This window comes from Oncorhynchus masou, chromosome 32, assembly GCF_036934945.1.
Source record: "Oncorhynchus masou masou isolate Uvic2021 chromosome 32, UVic_Omas_1.1, whole genome shotgun sequence".
NCBI classification, from domain to species: domain Eukaryota; kingdom Metazoa; phylum Chordata; class Actinopteri; order Salmoniformes; family Salmonidae; genus Oncorhynchus; species Oncorhynchus masou.
In genome coordinates, this window is record NC_088243.1 from 68877309 (window position 1) to 68896760 (window position 19452).

At 40.1% G+C, this 19452-nt stretch overlaps 3 protein-coding genes across 7 annotated transcripts in view; all 3 read left to right on the forward strand.

Annotated features, from left to right (window-relative positions):
* LOC135526515 (prominin-1-A-like) overlaps window positions 1–8789 on the forward strand; it is a 96119-nt gene extending 87330 nt beyond the window's left edge. For 2 of the 5 annotated variants that reach the window (XM_064954955.1, XM_064954956.1), the window contains 10 exons: window positions 247–300; window positions 463–543; window positions 631–699; window positions 1359–1448; window positions 3106–3221; window positions 4195–4218; window positions 4642–4710; window positions 5804–5907; window positions 6475–6507; window positions 7123–8789. In XM_064954955.1, the coding sequence (XP_064811027.1) occupies window positions 247–300; window positions 463–543; window positions 631–699; window positions 1359–1448; window positions 3106–3221; window positions 4195–4218; window positions 4642–4710; window positions 5804–5873 (573 nt within the window). In that variant the 3' untranslated portion in view covers window positions 5874–5907; window positions 6475–6507; window positions 7123–8789. The remainder of the gene's footprint in view (window positions 1–246; window positions 301–462; window positions 544–630; window positions 700–1358; window positions 1449–3105; window positions 3222–4194; window positions 4219–4641; window positions 4711–5803; window positions 5908–6474; window positions 6508–7122) is intronic. The other 3 variants (XM_064954957.1, XM_064954960.1, XM_064954958.1) reach the window with 2 other exon arrangements.
* A 2550-nt stretch (window positions 8790–11339) lies between these two features.
* Window positions 11340–14505, forward strand: LOC135526516 (protein piccolo-like). Its single transcript, XM_064954961.1, has 2 exons — window positions 11340–12469; window positions 12684–14505. The coding sequence occupies exon 1, from the start codon at window positions 11364–11366 to the stop codon at window positions 12459–12461; it is 1098 nt and encodes a 365-aa protein (XP_064811033.1). The 5' UTR covers window positions 11340–11363; the 3' UTR covers window positions 12462–12469; window positions 12684–14505.
* Window positions 14506–15336: 831 nt separating this feature from the next.
* Window positions 15337–17058, forward strand: LOC135527085 (fibroblast growth factor-binding protein 1-like). The gene is made up of 2 exons (XM_064955735.1): window positions 15337–15386; window positions 15539–17058. Exon 2 carries the CDS (start codon window positions 15554–15556, stop codon window positions 16223–16225), a length of 672 nt encoding a protein of 223 aa, XP_064811807.1. The 5' UTR covers window positions 15337–15386; window positions 15539–15553; the 3' UTR covers window positions 16226–17058.
* Window positions 17059–19452: the final 2394 nt, after the last annotated feature.

The window sequence follows — 19452 nt, forward strand, 5'->3', positions numbered from 1 at the left end:
TCCACATGAAATAGCCATTGTCAATGCTGTTGTTGTAGTTTCATATGAAGCATTTTCCTCCCAGTGGGAACCATGCCACTCTTCTTTCCCATTGTTTGATAAAACTAGAACCATGTCTTCAAGCATCATGGTGATGCTTGTGCCTGTCTTGTCTCCTGTTGTGTGTTTTAGGAGTTATTACTGTCTCTAATCCCTGACCTTGTATCTCTGGGGTGTTAACTTGTGTTGTGCATTTCCCCTTAAAAGAGTACGCTGAATCAGAGCATCAGACTACTCGAAAGGACTGCCTCAGATCTGCCGGTAAGTGGGCCTCCTACAAACCATCTACCCTAACAGTTCACACTGTCTCAATCAACATCAAGCATTCGTAATGCATCCATAAATACTGAATAAAGACTACGTAACAGCTCCATAGACTGTTATGAAAGCATCTTGAGCATTCTAATGCTGTGTCCTGTCCAGAACAAAATCACTGATGTGCTGAAGACCATCGAAGCGGCCCAGTATCTCATCTCCCAGAATGCAACACATGTCGCCATCCAGGTGACTAAGATGGCTTCCCAGTCATTGTTTACATTTCAGTGCTAGGTTAAAACACAGTAGGTAACATATTATCCCTTTCTCTATTAGGAAACAGAAAAGTACAAGCAAACCATTGTTGGTTACTTCAGGCAATACATAGAGTGGGTCAGGACCTCCGTAAGTATTTGTGTCCCAACAGTTTTTGAATGCCTATTACAGTTCTTATATTAGAATTATGACGTAGAAGATAAACTAGTGTTAGCTCCCTAACTATGTTGACATACAGCTTATCAACTGCTCATTCCCTGAGAATGTTAAGACTTTGGGGTCTAAAAATAGAAAGAACACAAATGGAAACCAACTTTGGAATTTCCTCTGTGAGCTTTGAACCTTGTTTTTTCCCCTCTGGGCCTTGAACCTTGTTTCCCCTGTGAGCCTTAAACCTAGTATCCCCTGTGACCCTTAAACCTTGTTTCCCCTTGAACCTTGTTTTCCCCTGTGACCCTTGAACCTTGTTTTCCCCTGTGAGCCTTGAACCTTGTTTTCCCCTGTTGAGACTTGAACTCTGTAGCGTAAGGAGGAAATTAGATAAAGCAGTACTGAGTGCTGGTAAATTACTGTTGTACTGTTTGAAAAGACTGCTTTTCACAACTTTATTGAATTGTGCCAAAAGTAACAGCTCTGCTGACTTATTTGCAATCAACTTAGTCATCAATCGTCCATGTGTAAAGCTATAACATCCATTCATTTTCCAGAAATTCCAACCGACATCTTTCATAATTGTTCGCCAATAGTATAACTGTAACAGATGCCCTTTGTCTGCATGGTTTACCCAGCTGACCATGGAGGTAGCCGCCTGCAAACCCTTCAGCAACATTGTGGACACAGTGGAGATCATAGCCTGCAGCTTCTTGGTCGACTCGTTGGTAACTAAAATAGCAATATAAGGGGTCCTTTGAAAACATGCCTGAAACGTTAATTGGGCGGTTTGTATGGGGGGGGGGGGGGTCTCTGGAGAAGGATCACATGTTACTATACCGGAATACTGTTTTTTGTAGAATAGTAGTGAAGGCATCAAAACTGAAATAACACATGTGGAATCATGTAGTAACCAAAAAAGTGTTAAATCAAAATGGACTTTAGATTCTTCAAAGTAGTCACAATGGATTGGTCTTTTACCAAATAGCTCTATCTTCTGTATACCACCCCTACCTAGTCACAACACAACTGATTGGCACAAACGCATTAAGGAAAGAAATTCCACAAATTACATTTTAAGAAGGCACACCTGTTAATTTAAATGCATTCCAGGTGATTACCTCATGAAGCTGGTTGAGAGAATGCCAAGAGTGTGCAAAGCTGTCATCAAGGCAAAAGATGGCTACTTTAAGGAAAAAGATGGCTACAATACTTTGGCTAGTCACCCCCCTCCAATCACACACAGCTACACACCTCACCCCTTCAAATCACACCTACACACCATTACCCCCAACCTCGCCTGATTTAGAACATACAGGCCCCGAAATCCAGCACATGATCAGTGAGAGCTACTTGGCAGCGCGCAGTGGGGCACACTACAGAGTGCTGCAGAGATGGGGAGCGAGAGACAAAGCCAGAGAAAGAGAGGAGAAGGAAACAAAACCAGCCTTACATAATCCCGACATCTGTCCTGTCGGCATGGGGCCTTGTTACTAACACACTCCCAATGGCAGGAAGCATCTCTGCCTCCCCTAATGAAGTGGAACAAATAGCCACTTAGGGACTCCATAGGTTCCAGCGCCAGCTAATTGACTTGGACTGGGAACAGGATGTTTCTGGACACTCAGCACCGACCAAAGCGCTTGTTAAAGCTCAATGGGTAATTTTACTAGTGTCCCAGAACAAAGGTACAGGAACACAGGAAAGAGTTAGTGCTTCTAGTAATTCCACAATAGCTACACACCACAATAGCTTCCACACTGAGTCTATAGAGTAGAGAATGGACAACAGTACAGTGTATCTGGTAAGGATGGAGGAATGGAGCTGGTTATCTAACTTGGAAACAGAGCAAAGCTGTGACGCTTTGACTATCAGTGGGATTGGAGGGGAGCCAAATGTATCATGAGTGTTCATTCTCTAAAACAGACTATGAGGCTGTTACGCACTGTTATGTCATAGCTATGATGACTTTATGACTCAGTGGTTTTCTCATTTAGAGCTGGCTAAACTGCCCCCTCTACACAAACATGCACAGACACACACAGATACACACTGCAGACATTGATGTCCAAAATGATGGAAAGTCTTTTATGAATCTACAGGGCTGAGAAGTGTAGACAGTGTATGATGCTATACTTCATACCTAAAGCTCCAGTGTTGAAAGGTTACCCAGTAATGAAATAATAAATGATTCATGTGTTTAACATTTTGTTCTACCCAACCATTGCTATACTTTATTTCATAAACCAGTATACCATATGTCTTGATCATTTACTCAACGTTTTGGTGGTGGTAAATCTAAAGAGAACATGAACACAGGGCTGCTTTATGCCTGGATATCGGATCCACTGACACGGCATTATCTCTGTTTTCTCTGTTTCTCAGAACACATTCTGGTTTGGCCTAGGCTGCTGTGCCCTGTTCCTCCTTCCTAGCATCATCCTGTCAGTAAAACTGGCAAAGTTTTACCGTAGAATGGACACAGAGGATGTTTACGATGAGTGAGTATCTCTACTCCACTTTTAATATTATGCTATCACAAACAGTTTGTCCTATCTGGAAAGAACCATTGGATCATCTTCTTAATTCAACTATAGCTGAGGTTTGGAAGTTCCCTGCTGTTAATTTGTAGTGCAACCAGTGATTAGTTTGATGTATGGGGATCCTTATTACAGCCTTCTTCCCTGCCAATAGCCCACAACACCTAGCACTTTCCCCCTGCCTATTTGGTTAAAGAGGCCATACAGTTGATTCGAGGCCTTTGCGCCCCGCCTCGAAAAGAATCTAGGGCAAACATTGACTTTTTAGACCCTTATTATACGCATTATAGAGACTGAAATGGGGAGGAGTCAGGATTACAAAGTGGTAATTAACACAATTTGATTCAGTCCCATAACCGACAAGTTAAATACGAGGTTATAGAATTGCTTCTGTGCTGTGGTGCTAGCTATTCCTTTCTTTCTTGTTTACTATCTTTTCCCCCTCTTATTTCTATAGCTTTACAGTAGTAGTACATAGTAGTAACTTAGTAGTACATAGTAGTAAGTAGTATTAATAGGAGCAAGTTACAGTAACCTAACTCTTTCTACTGCTTCATTCTCTCTCTTTGTCTCGATCTCTTTTCCCTTGCAGTTCATCTGTTTCTGGAACTTGGCATTTTACTTTGTGATAACCATTCCTACTATTTCCATATTCTTCATCCTTATTTTTCATTTAATTTCTCTCTGTCAAGCACTTTGCACTGTAAGAAAACAAACAGCGTATTAAGAGTTGTGGAATGCTATTCATGTTGTTTTATGCATCCTTCAGTCGCCCTCGCCTCGCCCAGGCACTTACAGTAGTGAATTAATGCCATAGACAAGTCACCAAGTGTCTTGGTCAATGACGTGTATCGATGTCACCTGATCAGTACTATTGTGCCCAAAACCTTCTAGTGCATTTTATTAACATTTTTGCTTTTTTGTATCTTTGTAGCATTGAGACAATTCCCATGAAAACGTAAGATTCATTTTACCCATTTTACCTCTCCTTTCTCCTTCCAGTATATCTCATTGGTACATCTGTGCTTTTCTGTGGATTTTGTACATAGATCTCATGGTGCTGGTTTTACATTTTTAGCTATGAAATGCATCTCTTGGTGGATCATTTTGGATTTCCTTTGTGTGCTATCTTGAAGCAATTACCCTTGTTGATCATTAAGGGCTCTTACAACCATTATCTTACAAAAGCAAAATTCCACCTCTGTTTTTGTAAGTTAAGATGTAAGATAAAATGCTGTGGTTTGTACGTTCACAACTTTCTATATGGAAACATTTGTTTACGTCTAGAATCCTATTCCTATTTCGAGAAAAGCCTTTTATTGCCGAGGGTTGATAGCATGCCATGTCTCTTACCTCATGTTTATGCAATGTTTTGTTTCAGTATGGAAATTGGTAATAATGGTTATCATAATGAGTGTTTACAAGGTATCCAAAACCCTGTAATGACAAGGTAAACTAAATATAAAGCAGGCCTACGGAAATAATCAATTTGCATGGCATGTTTCAGGGAGGGATGGGGCAGGGGCGGCATGTTGGCCTGGGGGCAGTCAGTCACTCAGTGAGATGGTTAAATAAGGTGGATGGGACACTGCATGCCCTAGGGGTTTGGCTAGCCCCTCAGACTCATCTGGAGGTCAGCTGGACTCTGCTTTGTTGCGGCTCCAGCATTGGGAGGTTGTGAGCAAGGTAGCTAGGCCACTGTTTACGGCTTGTGTGTTTTGGGTTCGGCATGACCTTTGGAGCATTACTAACTTACCCACTGCATGCTCTGTGCACTTGATCAAGTGACATAAAATTCCCTGCATATCTTGTCTTCTTTAGAATTGGGCAAACTTCTGTGAATGTACACGTGATCCTTTTGCTCAAAGAGAGGCTAAAAGAGAGGCAAGCATGTCTGCTTTGGTGTGGTACTGAGACAACTGCTCATGTGACTAACTTCTTCTAACAACCTCTAACGGCATGGTTTTCATTGAAATGTACAAAAGACATCTCTGGACAGCCAACATGTTTAACTATAACAGTGTCCAGACACAGAGAGCATCTCCACAGAATGACTGAAAAGGGAAAAGAACAATAACCAACCTGCCACCTAGAGTTTGTCATATTACAACCAACCCAATAATCAGCAGTTCACCATGGTTGGCTTGTCTTATTACAACCAACTCAATAATCACCAATTCACCATGGTTGTCTTGTCTTATTACAACTGACCCATTAATCAGCAATTCACCATGGTTGGCTTGTCTCAAAGTCAATAGAAAATAATTTTGGATAGAGTGGTTATTATTCCTCCAGTTCAGTGCACATGCAGCCTGTGTATGGTGACTGCATGCATCATGCCATCCCTGGTTGGCCTCAAGCCCTCAGCACGTGTCAATGGAGTGGTTCTGCTTTCTGTGTCTTGGGAAATGCCTGCCCCGTTGCTGTCGTCAAGTGAAGGACCTGGAAGCGAGAGGCAGGGTCTTACAAAATGGTCGACCCTCGAATGTTCCCTGTTCCTGCCATTGATGTTGTCCCCCACCTCTGTACCCCTGTGCCTCTAGCATCCCTGCCTATGACACTATGACTAGGTTCCCAAGGGCCTCAGCTCCCCCTAGGCATATCGACTGGTGAGAGAAGGCCAGGCTTTTTGACCGGCTCCAGAAAGGTACTGAGAACCACTGATCACTGGGACGACGTCTCTCCATCCACCTCCTCAGCATTATCCTCCCTGCCTTGTTCTCTCTTCATGCCATAACCTGCTGGTTGTCTGCATAGCATTGCCACTCTGAAAAACTTCCAGAGCTTCCACAATCTCTTCTCTCTTGTCTCATCCTTTGCTTGACACTATAATTTTCTTTATTTTTCTTATGCTACCCCCTCTTCACAGCTTGTTTTAGCTCTTTTATGTCTGCTTCACTGACTTTGCAGAAAGTCTTCACGGTGAGGATTGCTGTTTTTGGAATCACTTATAAACCTTAAACCGCATATGGTTTGATGGTATTTGTGTCTAACCTCTTGTAAACTTACTGTAGACCAGACCCGCTGTGTGTGTTTGCTATTCCTATTGACTTATACAGTTTAAGACTAAAGTCTCACTTCTCTCATTTCAAAATTGCTTTCATTTCTCCCTCGAGTCTCGCAATGGCAAAATCAATAAGCTTCTGAATTATCCAATTAAATCTGATGCATATAAATGTAAATATTTTCTGATACAGTATCTTCTCTTCTACAGGGCCATCGGAAACTGGAACTGAAACACTAGATTGTACGTTTCCACTATATGATTTATATACTGTTCGTCTTTTCTACGATCACTTTTAGCATAGCAATATACCACGTTATTGGCTCTCCATGTATAAATATACCATGTTATTGGCTATTCATGTATAAATATACCATGTTATTGGCTATCCATGTAGAAACATACCACGTTATTGGCTCTCCATGTATAAATATACCATGTTATTGGCTATTCATGTATAAATATACCATGTTATTGGCTATCCATGTAGAAACATACCACGTTATTGGCTATCCATGTAGAAACATACCACGTTATTGGCTATCCATGTATAAACATACCACGTTATTGGCTATCCGTGTATAAATATACCATGTTATTGGCTATCCGTGTATAAATATACCACGTTATAGGCTATCCGTGTAGAAACATACCACGTTATTGGCTATCAATGTATAAATATACCATGTTATTGGCTACCCGTGTATAAATATACCACGTTATTGGGTATCCATGTAGAAACATACCACGTTATTGGCTATCCATGTAGAAACATACCACGTTATTGGCTATCCGTGTAAATAATTTTACATCAGTGCATTATTACTCAGTGTTGAATTATATTTAATCTATTTTTAGGACCCCATTCACTTCCCACCCCTTGAACAAGACAAAGCTCCGAAAATATGTCCTTACTGGCAGAAGAAGCCCCTAACAAGAAGCTGATGTCTTCTGTATGTGTTCACCTGGCCCTCTCTTCCTCTATCTCCATGGATCTATTTACTGACAACATCCTCCTGCCCAGTCACAACCTCTTCTGGATATCCAGTGTCCAATAGGACCCCGTCAGACACTACACAAGGTGTTGTCATCAACTCTTCCTTTGATTTTCCCTGGGGAACAATAAGGAAGGTGTACATCTGAGACAGTGTTGGTTGACCTTCATCCTTCACCACACACAGATGTCTGTTGTGCCTGTGTTTACATTAGTCTGAGCCGAGGCTGAGTTCAAACTGCAGACACAACAACAATTCAGAGGGCTGTGTACTCTCAAACCTTTTGTACTTCTTCTGTGTTTTGTAAAAAGCAACTGAAAAGGTATTTTGAAGGTCATGTAGAGCTGTTACAGGAACATTTCCATTTCTTGTCATAGTTGAATGATGTTTTACTAACTGATTGGGAGAGATGTTTGAAACAACCTCGGTGTGGAAAAAGACTTGAAGGTCGTGGATCGTAGGCCTATATGTTTGTGCTTGAATAATATAAGGACAATTACAAAATAGCATGACTTTTGTATGTTTGCAACATTAGAAGACAGACAGAGGTTGTTAACCTTGCTGAGGCATACTGACAGATGACTGTTAGACCTGTTTAACCATAGAACTTTGACTGATGACCACCATATTTGTAAGATATGAGGAAATATCTCATATCAGTGGATAACAGGTGGAATATCACATGAACCTGAACAGAAATGTCAGGAGACTATAACATTCCTTAGTTAGTTAATTTATTAACAATAATGCAAAGTATCATGTTGAGTAAACTAACACGGCATGTTAATCAAGATATTTTTAGGCTATTGTAGTGGTCAAACCTTAAAGTGGAGAACTGCTATTTGAAGCCAAATTCTATTCTTACTGTAGGTCTCAGGTCTTTAGTTGTTTAACAGTTATGCATAGCATATTGTTTCAATATTATAATTTTTTATCCCACAATAGCTATTGGTACCTATGGAACTACAGAAGGGTAAATGTATTGAAGAGTTGTTTGTATATAAGAGATGTATTGCTTAAAGTGAATGATGACACCCGGATGGATTATGCTGAAAAACATTAGCGTGCTGTACATGCAACCCCGATAATATCACCCATCTGTTCTCACTTGTTTACAGGTTATGTTCCTTCTCCACCACTGTCTGCTTCGTAAAGATGGAGGTCATTAGCCTACTTAACTACCATGTGCTGTCAATCAAATGGCATTAAGCCAGTAGAGGTTTGTTGATGAGAGGAGTGAGGACTTCTTAATGGTTTGCATAACTGATCTTGCCCATTGCGTCTCGGACAGAAGCTTCACTTCCCAATAACTATTACTTAAGTACATGCCTGCAGACTGCTTACCTGTGTATGCTAATTACATCACACACTATTTTACTGAGTGCTTAAGACAGACATTTTGTATGCACCATCTGGTTAGATAGTGGGTGCAATAAACGGTAATGTTGGCACTGCTGGTGCCCATTGGAAATGAGTGCCCATGATGAAGATCTGAAAGTGTATAAATTGTGAATAAAACATTCAATTTCATTCTTGTACACTTTTTTTTAATGTGTCTCACCAAGTGACTGCTGGAGAAACCAAACATTCTCGAATTGAAAAAACACAGGTTACGGGAAGTGTTTAAGGGCAAGGGGTCTCCTATTTTGGACACCATGTCCTTTGTCTTGTGTAAAGCGTTATCTTCATATGATCAGGAACATTTGACATGAGACAGGGCTGGCACCAAAAAAGACCAGTCTTATATTTCCACTGTCGGATATAGAACATGGCATACTCCATTACGTACCCGCTATTTTGAAAAGGAGATTATCATATTTTTCAATGGGCTAGGAGGACTTGACGTTTTTCACAGTCATTTGGCACCTACACCTACTGTACATCTGTGGAGATCAGATATACATTTTCTAGTCCGCACATACCACATGACCACTTCTCCCTCACCCTAAATGTGCAACTGGTTAAAGAAGATTGGCTAATGCGTTTATACTTTAGAGGGAGTCATTGGATACATTCAAGCTGATTCTATTTAAAATCTTAGGGAATTGTATTTTGATTATTAACCATAACTAGGGTTGCAAAGCTACTGGTAATTTACGAAAGTTACTGGAATCTTCTAAATTTTGTTATTAACAGAAAATCTATGGTAACAATGGTAATTTATACTTGAATAACTTTTTAAAATTATATATAGTATTCAATTTTTATATCTGTGTCTATATTGTCCATGAGTTTCTAGTAGAGAGACCATATTGTTCAAAAGAAAATAGCCTTTTATTTAATTGTATTTATTTATTTCACCTTTATTTAACCAGGTAGGCTAGTTGAGAACAAGTTCTCATTTGCAACTGCGACCTGGCCAAGATAAAGCATAGCAGAAGAAAATAGCCTAATAAATGAAAAGGCATCTAATCAACAATGGCAAAATTTTCAATTAACTCTGCAACTCTTTCAACTACAGTAGCCACTTTTCTTCACAACTGCCACCAGTTTGACAACAAAACATTGACTACAAATACATATTGAAATAGTAAAATAAATAAAAGTGTAAAAAATTAAGTAAAGGATATTTAATGCTGAAACCCTCATATTAAACAACAATGGTATTCCCTTCGTTTATGGTTTATATTTAGGATAATGTTTCACAGCTTTGTCGTGATACATTTTTTTAAATCATCTTATTTCATATATTTTAGATGTGATAAAGCCACACAGTGCCAGAGATAATGACAGACACCTGTTATAATCTGAAGTACCCAAAAGGGCCACTAGATGTATTGTGATAGATTACATAAAATCTTTGAAAGATACCAAAATTCTGGTGGTTTACTGGTCAACTTCAACAGCTCCCAGTACCCTCCCTTTGCAACCCTAACTGTAGTTCATCATTCCTCAGGCTGTCTGCGGTGATTTTGGTTCACCACCTTTGCAATTCTTTCCACTCTCTGCAAAGCATATTTTAATTTATTTGATTTTAACTAGGCAAGTCAGTTAAGAACAAATTCTTATTTTCAATAACAGCCTAGGAACAGTGGGTTAACTGCCTTGTTCAGGGGCAGAACGACAGATTTTTACCTTGTCAGCTCAGGGATTCAATCTTGCAACCTTCCGGTTATTAGTCCAACACTCTAACCACGAGGCTACCTGCCACCCCAGCTGTAGCTATTCACATGCAGAGGGAGAGAGTGGGATGGATAAATGCCTGGCCCTTCCTTTGATTCCACAAAGTGAAGCGAACCTGCACCGGATGTTTACATTACAGATTCCGCGTCACTCACAAGGAGCCCTTTCTTCCCCGTTAGGAAAATAAAGCTGCAAGAGACATGTGCTGCTACCCTCTTGCTATGTCACAGATACACACACTCGCTGAACAGCCATGTTACATACATACCGTTGTCTCGAGTCAGCAACTCTTATTATGGGTTATTCTTGTTCTTTCTTAACTGGCACAGTAATTACTTCCTGTGTGACACGCTAGATTGACCTACCGCCACCCACATGCATATTTGTTTGGAACTTCTTGGATTTTTTTCCCTCAAGTTTCTCCCCAGTCTCCAGTTTCAGATTTTATTGTGTTTATATTTGGAAGGAAATTATAGGCTGTGCTGTATGGTTGTAAACCTCAACTACCTTTAAAACAGCAATGAACCTTGAACAATTCAACATGTCCTTGCAGGATAGCATTTTAAGACACGTTGTGGTATTGAGTTGAACAGTATCTCAAACTGAGGGGGAAAAATTGGTGTGGTGAATGATTAAAGTGGCGTGGTGGACGATTAGATAAATATTATGTTGGCATCAGTGCGCCTCAAAATTAATGGCAGTCTGGGGAATTGTTCTCAAACGATAAAGTCCACAAAGTCGTGCTTGACATATTTCTCAATTAAACATTTGTAGTATGGGCGATTATATAAAACCTGGTTAAACGTGTGGGCATCAATGGTCCCGGCCTATTTTGCTTCATCCCAATTGGTTTTGCATGTGGCCCTGGCTTTCATTGACAGTGGCTAGACAAGCATAAATTATAGTCACATTGCAGAGGGGGGCACTACTCTCCTCCCCTCTTCAGGAGGGCTCTTGTAGCCCAGACTTTTTTTCACCTGAATGCCCTCTTTGTGTGCAAAGCCCATAAATAGCAAGAGGGACCCTCAGCTTCTACAGTCCCAATCTCACTCCCTCTCTCACACTCAAGCATCTGGTATAACCATGTGGACTCGGGCCGGTGCACTGCTGCTCCTCGCCTGCTGTCTCTGGGCAGTGGAGGGACAGAATGAGAATGGCAACACGAGGGCAGGCAATGGTGGTGCTGCTACTGCTGCTGCAGAGAACAGGAAGAGTGTCTGGGAGGACCCCATCCAGTTCAACAACAAGGCAAAGGACTTCTGCACCATGAGTGTCACCGGCCAGGGAAATGTCACCAGGCTGAGGATACTGTGCCAGGGTGCCGAGAGAACATACTGGTGCGAGTACACGGGTAAGCCCCAGATGTGCCGTCCCTACAACAACAACCCTCACCACTATTTCACCCAGATCATGTGGGACCTGAGGAAACTACAAAACGCCTGCCAGGCACCCAAAGCTATCAAGCCTCAAATGTGCAAGAGGGCACCCGAAGACGCACAGATGGTGTTCTCTGCTTCCTCCACGCCAGAGGCCGCACCAGCAGCAATCCCTGAAAAGCCAGAGAAAGCCCAAGAGCCAAACCAGGCAAAACCAGAGACCCCCAAGGTACCATTCACCAAGCAGGCTAAGCCAGCCCCAACCAAGCCTGAAGCTAAATCAGCAAGACCAGAGCAGGCAAGGCCGGAGAAAACTAAACCAGAGAAAGCCAGGCCAGAGCCAGCAGAACCAGAAGCAAGACCAGCACCTACAAAACCTGAAAAAGCCCAAACAGAAGCAAGACCAGCACCTACAAAGTCACTGCAATCCAGACCTGAGCAGGCAAAACCAGCAGCCGCAAAACCAGCAGCAGCAAAACCAGCAGCTTCAAAACCAGCAAGCTCAAAACCAGCAGGCTCAAAACCAGTCAAGCCAGCAGTGAACAAGACAGCTGTTCTAAAAAAGCTTCTGACCCCCAAACCAACCACTCTGAAACCAACCAAGCCCACTGTCAAGAGCAATGCCAAACAGCTGGCACAAGAGTATTGTTGGCGGTCACTCCAAGGAATCTGTTCCTATGTCATTGATTGGTTTCAGAACTAATAATGAAGGTGAGTTTAAAAAGTTGGCTTTTGATATTTTCTTAATTGTAGTCATAGCATTGTATATTATCATGATGATCATTTGTATGAAAAAGTATGTCTGTCGATAAAATACCTGAAATTAACTCAGGTCTGTAAAAAGTATGTTGAGTATTTTATTGAGTGTAGAAAACATCAACCTATTCACTATATTTACTTTTTGCTCCCTCTTTCCAAAATTTAGATGTCTTTTGAAGATTACTTCAAAAGTCTGTCTAAAGAGGTGCTCAGAGTGGTTTTCCAGAAAAGGACTTTGATAAATGGTAGAAGAGAGTTCTAACACCCTCTTCGCGGAAATGATCATTCTGACACTGCTGTCAATCAAACAACTTTCCAGCCTGCCATTTCACCATGATTTCTGCACTGTAATACAAAAATCTACTTGTTTCAACAAATTATTATTAAGTAACTAGTTACACAGTCTTTTTTAGTTTACTGAACTTTTCAGTCCAAGTGTTACCTCGAGAAACAAAAAAAAAGTTGGTTCAAACTTAGCTCCAACTCTAGAAAACTTGTCTCATATGTTCATTCAACTATAAATGATTTGTGAATCTTAACTAATAAAGGTGTGCAACTGGTTACGCACAGTGGTTTTAACATACAATTTTTTCAACTTACATATCTGATGCACGTTGACATACATCATTACATTGTTCATTTATACAGTCATTATTATTCAACATATCATCTCCTGGGCTTTGCACTCACAACCTCTTGGTTCATGGCATTCCTACCTTCCTGCTATACCACCATGTCGGTGTCCATTATCAGTTCATCTGACTCTTCTCTTATCATTGATTTAACTTAGTTATTTCAGCAATTTGATGTTTTTCTGTATAGTTGTCTGATGTTGGTGGGGCATGTTACTCTGTTTTAAAGTTTTCATTTATTTAACCTTTATTTAACTCGGCAAGTCAATTAAGAACAAATTCTTATTTACAATGGCAACAGACACCGGCCAAACCTGGACGACGCTGGGCCAATTGTGCGACGCCCTATTGGGCTCCCAATCACGGCTGGTTGTGATACAGCCTGAATTCAAACCAGGGTGTCTGTAGTGACGCCTCTAGCACTGAGATGCAGTGCCTAAGACCGCTGCGCCACTCGGGAGCAAGTTACTCCTTAATCACTATGATAAATAAAATATTTGTTCTCTAATGTACTTTTAAAAGATCTGATATTTACTTACTGAAGTGCAAAGTGTTCCAATACAGGTGAAACAGTCATTGACAGGCATGGTGGCATAGCAGGAAGACTGGCATGCTGTGAACCAAGAGGTTGTTCAAATCCCACATGTTGAATATGAATTACTGTATACATGCACAATGTAATAATGTGTGTCAAATATCTAAGTTGTTGCAATTAGTTCCACCGCCTTTTTTAGTTAAGATACTCAAATAATAATTTCTAGTTGAATTAATATATGAGACAATTTGAGCTACACAATCTTAAATTGATTAATTTTTGGAGCTAAGTGTGTGCCAACTAAAAATGTTAATTTCAGGTAACACTTTGACCAAAACATTTTGTAAACAAACAAAAAAAGCTGTGACACCAGTTACTTAATATTAAGTTCCATCGAGACCAATACCAAAAACATAATTCCAAGGGTCACAATGACAACTAAAAGCATCCATATCTGAATGTGTGGATCGGGTATGGACAGATCATTAAATCCATCGTCTTTCACATGGTACTCATTTTGGTGACAGTTTTTACTGTTGGTGACAGTTTTTTTACAGTTTGGTTTTTGTGTCAGACAAACCTATGATACCCTATAATGGTCTCTCCTAAGGCAGATACGCCATTGGTTTTGCCTTTTTTGTATGTTTGTTTATGTATATGTTTGTATCACCATAAACCATGTATTGAAATGCATAAGGTTGTGTCATTCACATTTAGACTGGCATATTCAGCTCTACCACTGGTTCATTGGACTGAAAGGTCACAATCAATGAATGAATGTCGACATGTGTATGTAATAAATAAATGTGTGTTCTTAATTATTTTTAGTGTGTCTGTGTTTCTTAATGCCTTGTTTTAGGTTCAAAGCCTTTCTCTCACTATTTTTTAAATACCAGCAGGCAAAACGTTTTTGACTACAGTGTTTTTCTTTGTCATAAATACAACCCTTTTAGAGGTGCTGTGTCTGTTTTTCCCCCAGTAAGTGGCGCTGTTGTATCAACTTCTTTAAATATATATTTTTTTCAATTCGTTGCTCACTCTACTTTTACTGGAACAGTTCATGGGTGAATTTACCAGCGGTGGAAAAACTTGAGTAAAAGTAAAGATACCTTAATAGAAAATGACTCAAGTAAAAGTGAAAGTCACCCAGTAAAATACTACTTCAGTAAAATTCTAAAAGTATTTGGTTTTAAATATACTTAAGTTTTAAAGTGTATTTAATTGTTAAAATATAAAAGTATAAATAATTCAAAATTCCTTATATTAAGCAAACCAGACAGAACAAGTAAAATTACTATTTTTGGTTAAGGGGTTAGGTTTACAATTAGGGATAGGGTTGCTATTAGAGTTAGGGATTTGGGGTTACCGTTATGGTAGGGGAAAATAGGATTTTGAATGGGAATCAATTATAAAACAAACGTGTGTGTGTGTGTGTGTGTGTGTGTGTGTGTGTGTGTGTGTGTGTGTGTGTGTGTGTGTGTGTGTGTGTGTGTGTGTGTGTGTGTGTGTGTGTGTGTGTGTGTGTGTGTGTGTGTGTGTGTGTGTGTGTGTGTGTGTGTGTGTGTGTGTATGCCCATGTTCCATGTGTGTGGCGTGAGGGAATAAGGGGGTGGTGGGTGTGTCTGTGCTCTATAAATGCCACATGCACGTTCCCCAGGTGTCATAACGAAATTGAATAATTTCCATCTTCCCAAATCCACAGGTGAGCTGACTAAAATAACCACTTATGTTGTGTTAAATATTATCTGCCATTATCCTCCATAAATCTTCTCTGCTGCCATGTTGTAACAGGCTACAGTACCAATTATTTGGATTGGAGGCCTACTGTACTAATAACTATGCCCATTTCTGCAGATATTTTAGCGGGACATGGCGCTCCTTACCAATTTAGCCGTCTTGCTGGTTATTTCCTGCATATCTCATGAGCTTATGGTTGCTAAATGTCAAGGATCCAAAAAAAGCGGGACGAAGGAGAAAGAAAAAGGGGAACCAATTGACAGAGAGCAACCAAAGCCCTCCGTCCCGTCTCCAGCGAATAAAGACAGCAGCCCCAGAGGAAAGGGTGTTTTCAAGGGCAAATTCTCCACCAAAGACAAGACGCAGTGCACTTGGGTTGCGACAGGTGATGATGCCTTTGTGCTTGGCGTGAACTGCAAAAAAGGGGAAACAAGTTTCGACTGCAAATATGTGGCCAAACCAGCCACTTGCCCTGGGTACGAGTCCAACGCCAAAGCCTACTGGAAACAGATTGCGCGCGCTCTAAAGAAACAGAAGAAATTATGCTTGGACTCCACTGTTTTGATTAAAGCAGGAATGTGCAGAAAAGCTCCCAAGGAAGCCCATTTCAAACTTAACAATACACCCAGAGATGTTGTTGTTCCGAGGACTACCATTCAGACACATTATTCTCCTTGTGTCTCCCCATCGGGTGCCAAATCTTGCACGGTTGATAAGAAGAGACTGGCGGAAGAATATTGCGCGGGTTCGTGGTCGAGTTTGTGTACTTTCTTTTTCTCCATGGTCCAGAATGATGATTGTTGAACGTAAAATAAATGCGTTTACATTCCCACTCTCCCAATTGGTTGTCATAAACAAACTAATTAACACTTGTTGCTACTTCTAATCGCGAATATGAATGTATTTTGATGGATTGTGAGGAGAACCTAGTTTAAAGACAGATTGTTGAGTACATTTACATGCACACTAATAATTTGATATGAAACTGATTATGGCAGTAGGCGGACTTTACAATAGTCACTCAACCCCCTTACCCTGTTTGTTTTAGTCGCCGTAAAGTCAAAATCTAAGTCAACATACGCCAATTAAAACACATTGTTTTCTGAGCAATCTTTCGAATTATTAGGACATGTATACACCTTTGCTCGGTGTTCCAGCGGTGTATTTGATCTGTGAATGTGCGAGCACCAGCCGATCGAGCCTCCCTTTTGAGTGTGAGCGGAGTGTGTTTGGAACAACTGAATGTATGCATCTTAGAAGTAGTTTTCACATACAAACTTTATGCGTTCGCATTCAGAATCAAATATTATTCCCAAAAATAAAATATTCGCTGTGGTAGAACGTTTATTTTGATTGACGATTTGCTGCATTTATCAGTGCCGTCAAGTAGCCCTATTTCAGATGTGTCCATGTGAACATGATTATTAGGGAATTCGTTCTTCTTGCAAAGCACGTAAACGGTTTAATCGAACCATTATATTAATATGACTAACCACAATAATCACATTATTGTGTGCATGTAACCGCACTCATACCATCCATACCACTTTTCCCTTTGAAGCGTTTTTTGCTTGGTGTTGTATTCATTGTAAAGCTACAGTAGCCTACTTATTAATAAATATTTTGTATACAATGTACTCAACTCTTCTCTTCATTTTATATGCACTTGTAGTTGAAGCATTTCTGAAGCATATTCTTTCTAGGAGGGTGAACAGGAGTTCGGTCATTATTATTTTCAATGGTGTATTGCATTACTCAATCCTCATTATTTTCGAATGACTAACGCTTATTATATAATTTACTACTTCTTGGCAGACAGAGTATTATTCCGTACCACCCTGCAATGCACTCACTTATGCACTCACTTATGCACGCATGCTCATGCGCGCAAGCACATACACACCCCCCTGCTGTGCATACTCCACTGCATTTGCCCAAAGATAGGGAGTTTGAGCATGTTGGGTAATTACTCTATAATTATACCAAGTCAGTTAGAGTGCTCCTTTAGAAGATTTATCCTACATTCATTCACTGACTACTGGATTTCCATGGCCTTTTTCCAAGGTGAAATACAATTTACATGTTCTAAATACTAGTCCATGACACTTAGCTACGTCTTTCATGTAGAACACTACAACAACACACAATCATGAGGTCTATGAAATTACATAACTGTGCTTGATAGTTAATGGATATTTTTGCTATAACTATAATGGTATAGCTGTCAGACAATCAAGGGGAGATACTTTGAATAATTTTTTTCTCTCCATTAATTGGATTTCAATCATTCTTTGAACTGAGAGGAATTTGAATGGAATGAACCCCAACCCTATTCATTGACGATATAATTTACTCTTCAATGGTTCTGTCGTCTTGGTCCAATAACTTTTCATTAGTCATCCTTCTTGGTATTTTTATTGTCATTATACTACAAGGTTCTCGGATTCCTAGTATTTTCATAAACCCATATGCATATATTTTACTTTATTTAACCTTTATTTAACTAGGCAGTCAGTTAAGAGCAAATTCTTATTTACAAAGAGCAACACAATACGGTTGCAGCCCAACCTGGTAGCAGCACAAAACATGTTACAAACATTATTGGGCACAGACAAGAGCACAAAGGGCAAGAAGGTAGAGACAACAATACATCACGTGCAGCTACAACTGTCAGTAAGAGTGTCCATGATTGAGTCTTTGAATGAAGAGATGAAGCTCGTTCCATTCGCTAGCTACAGCGAACTGGAAAGAGGAGCGGCCCAGGCATGTGTGTGCTTTGGGGACCTTTAACAGAATGTGACTGGCAGAACGAGTGTTGTATGTGGAGGATGAGGGCTGCAGTAGGTATCTCAGATAAGGGGGGGAGTGAGGCCTAAGAGTGCTTTATAAATAAGCATCAACCAGTGGGTTGTGCGACAGGTATACAGAGATGACCATTTTACAGAGGAGTATAGAGTGCAGTGATATAACTTGGGACCATTAAGTTAATTAGTTAGGTCTATTGACAAAGCCGGTTACAAACATGCCACATGTAATATGTCATTTTCCTTTGACTGGCTTCTTGCTACTGGCCAGCTGTTCTTTTTGACTGATCTATGGGTTGGAGGTCAAATGGTCACTGCCACATAAAAAACTGTTGACGAGACATCCCCCACAGTGACCTGAGTTCAAATACTATACTAAATCATTTAAAAAACTTTAGCTGTGCTCAATTGAGCTTGCCAGTTTCAATGGAACCAATAGAAAAGTCCCAAAAATGCAAACCCCACCCACCAAGCACTCCAGGCAGACTAAAACAAACACTCAAAGTATTAACATGATTTCAAATAGAATTTGAAGCCGGGTCTCCACCCACATAGTGACCCAAACAGTAATGGCATTATTACCAATGTTTTGATATGGGGCTAGAAGTAGAGGGCACAGCTGTGTGTCACCTGTATTATTACGACATTGACAGCCATCATCAGTCTGACCCAGCTTGTCAAAATGGCCTTTGAAATATTGAGGTTACCAAACAAGAAAATACTTGCTTGACAAAAACACAAAATTATGTGGGCGGTACATTTTAAATAAATGTATTGAAGGTTTTACTAATTAACTGAACTGTTTGGAAATGTTTGTCAAAATGAAAGAAGATATTAGAATTGGAAAAGTTGTTGACAACAGTGTTCTCAACAAACACTTTTTTCAGACAAGGTAGCGACTACTCTTTTCAAAGTCAAGACACAACTAAATTTATTGATATGACAGACAGCAGAATTTGCAATCCATCGAGTTAGACTCAACAATTACTTCAATGTTAATCAACCCAGTTGTCTACTGGCTAACAAGCTTCGGAGTGATGATCAATTAGCAGATATTGCAACTATTGAGTCTGAATCAGATGAATTACTATGAGAACCAAAATGAATTAACCAAAGATTCTCTTGTTTCTATAAAGAACGCAGAAAAAGCTTTTGATAGACTTGAATGATCATATCTATGGTCAGTTTTGGAACATATGGGACTTGGCTACAATTGAATTAATATGA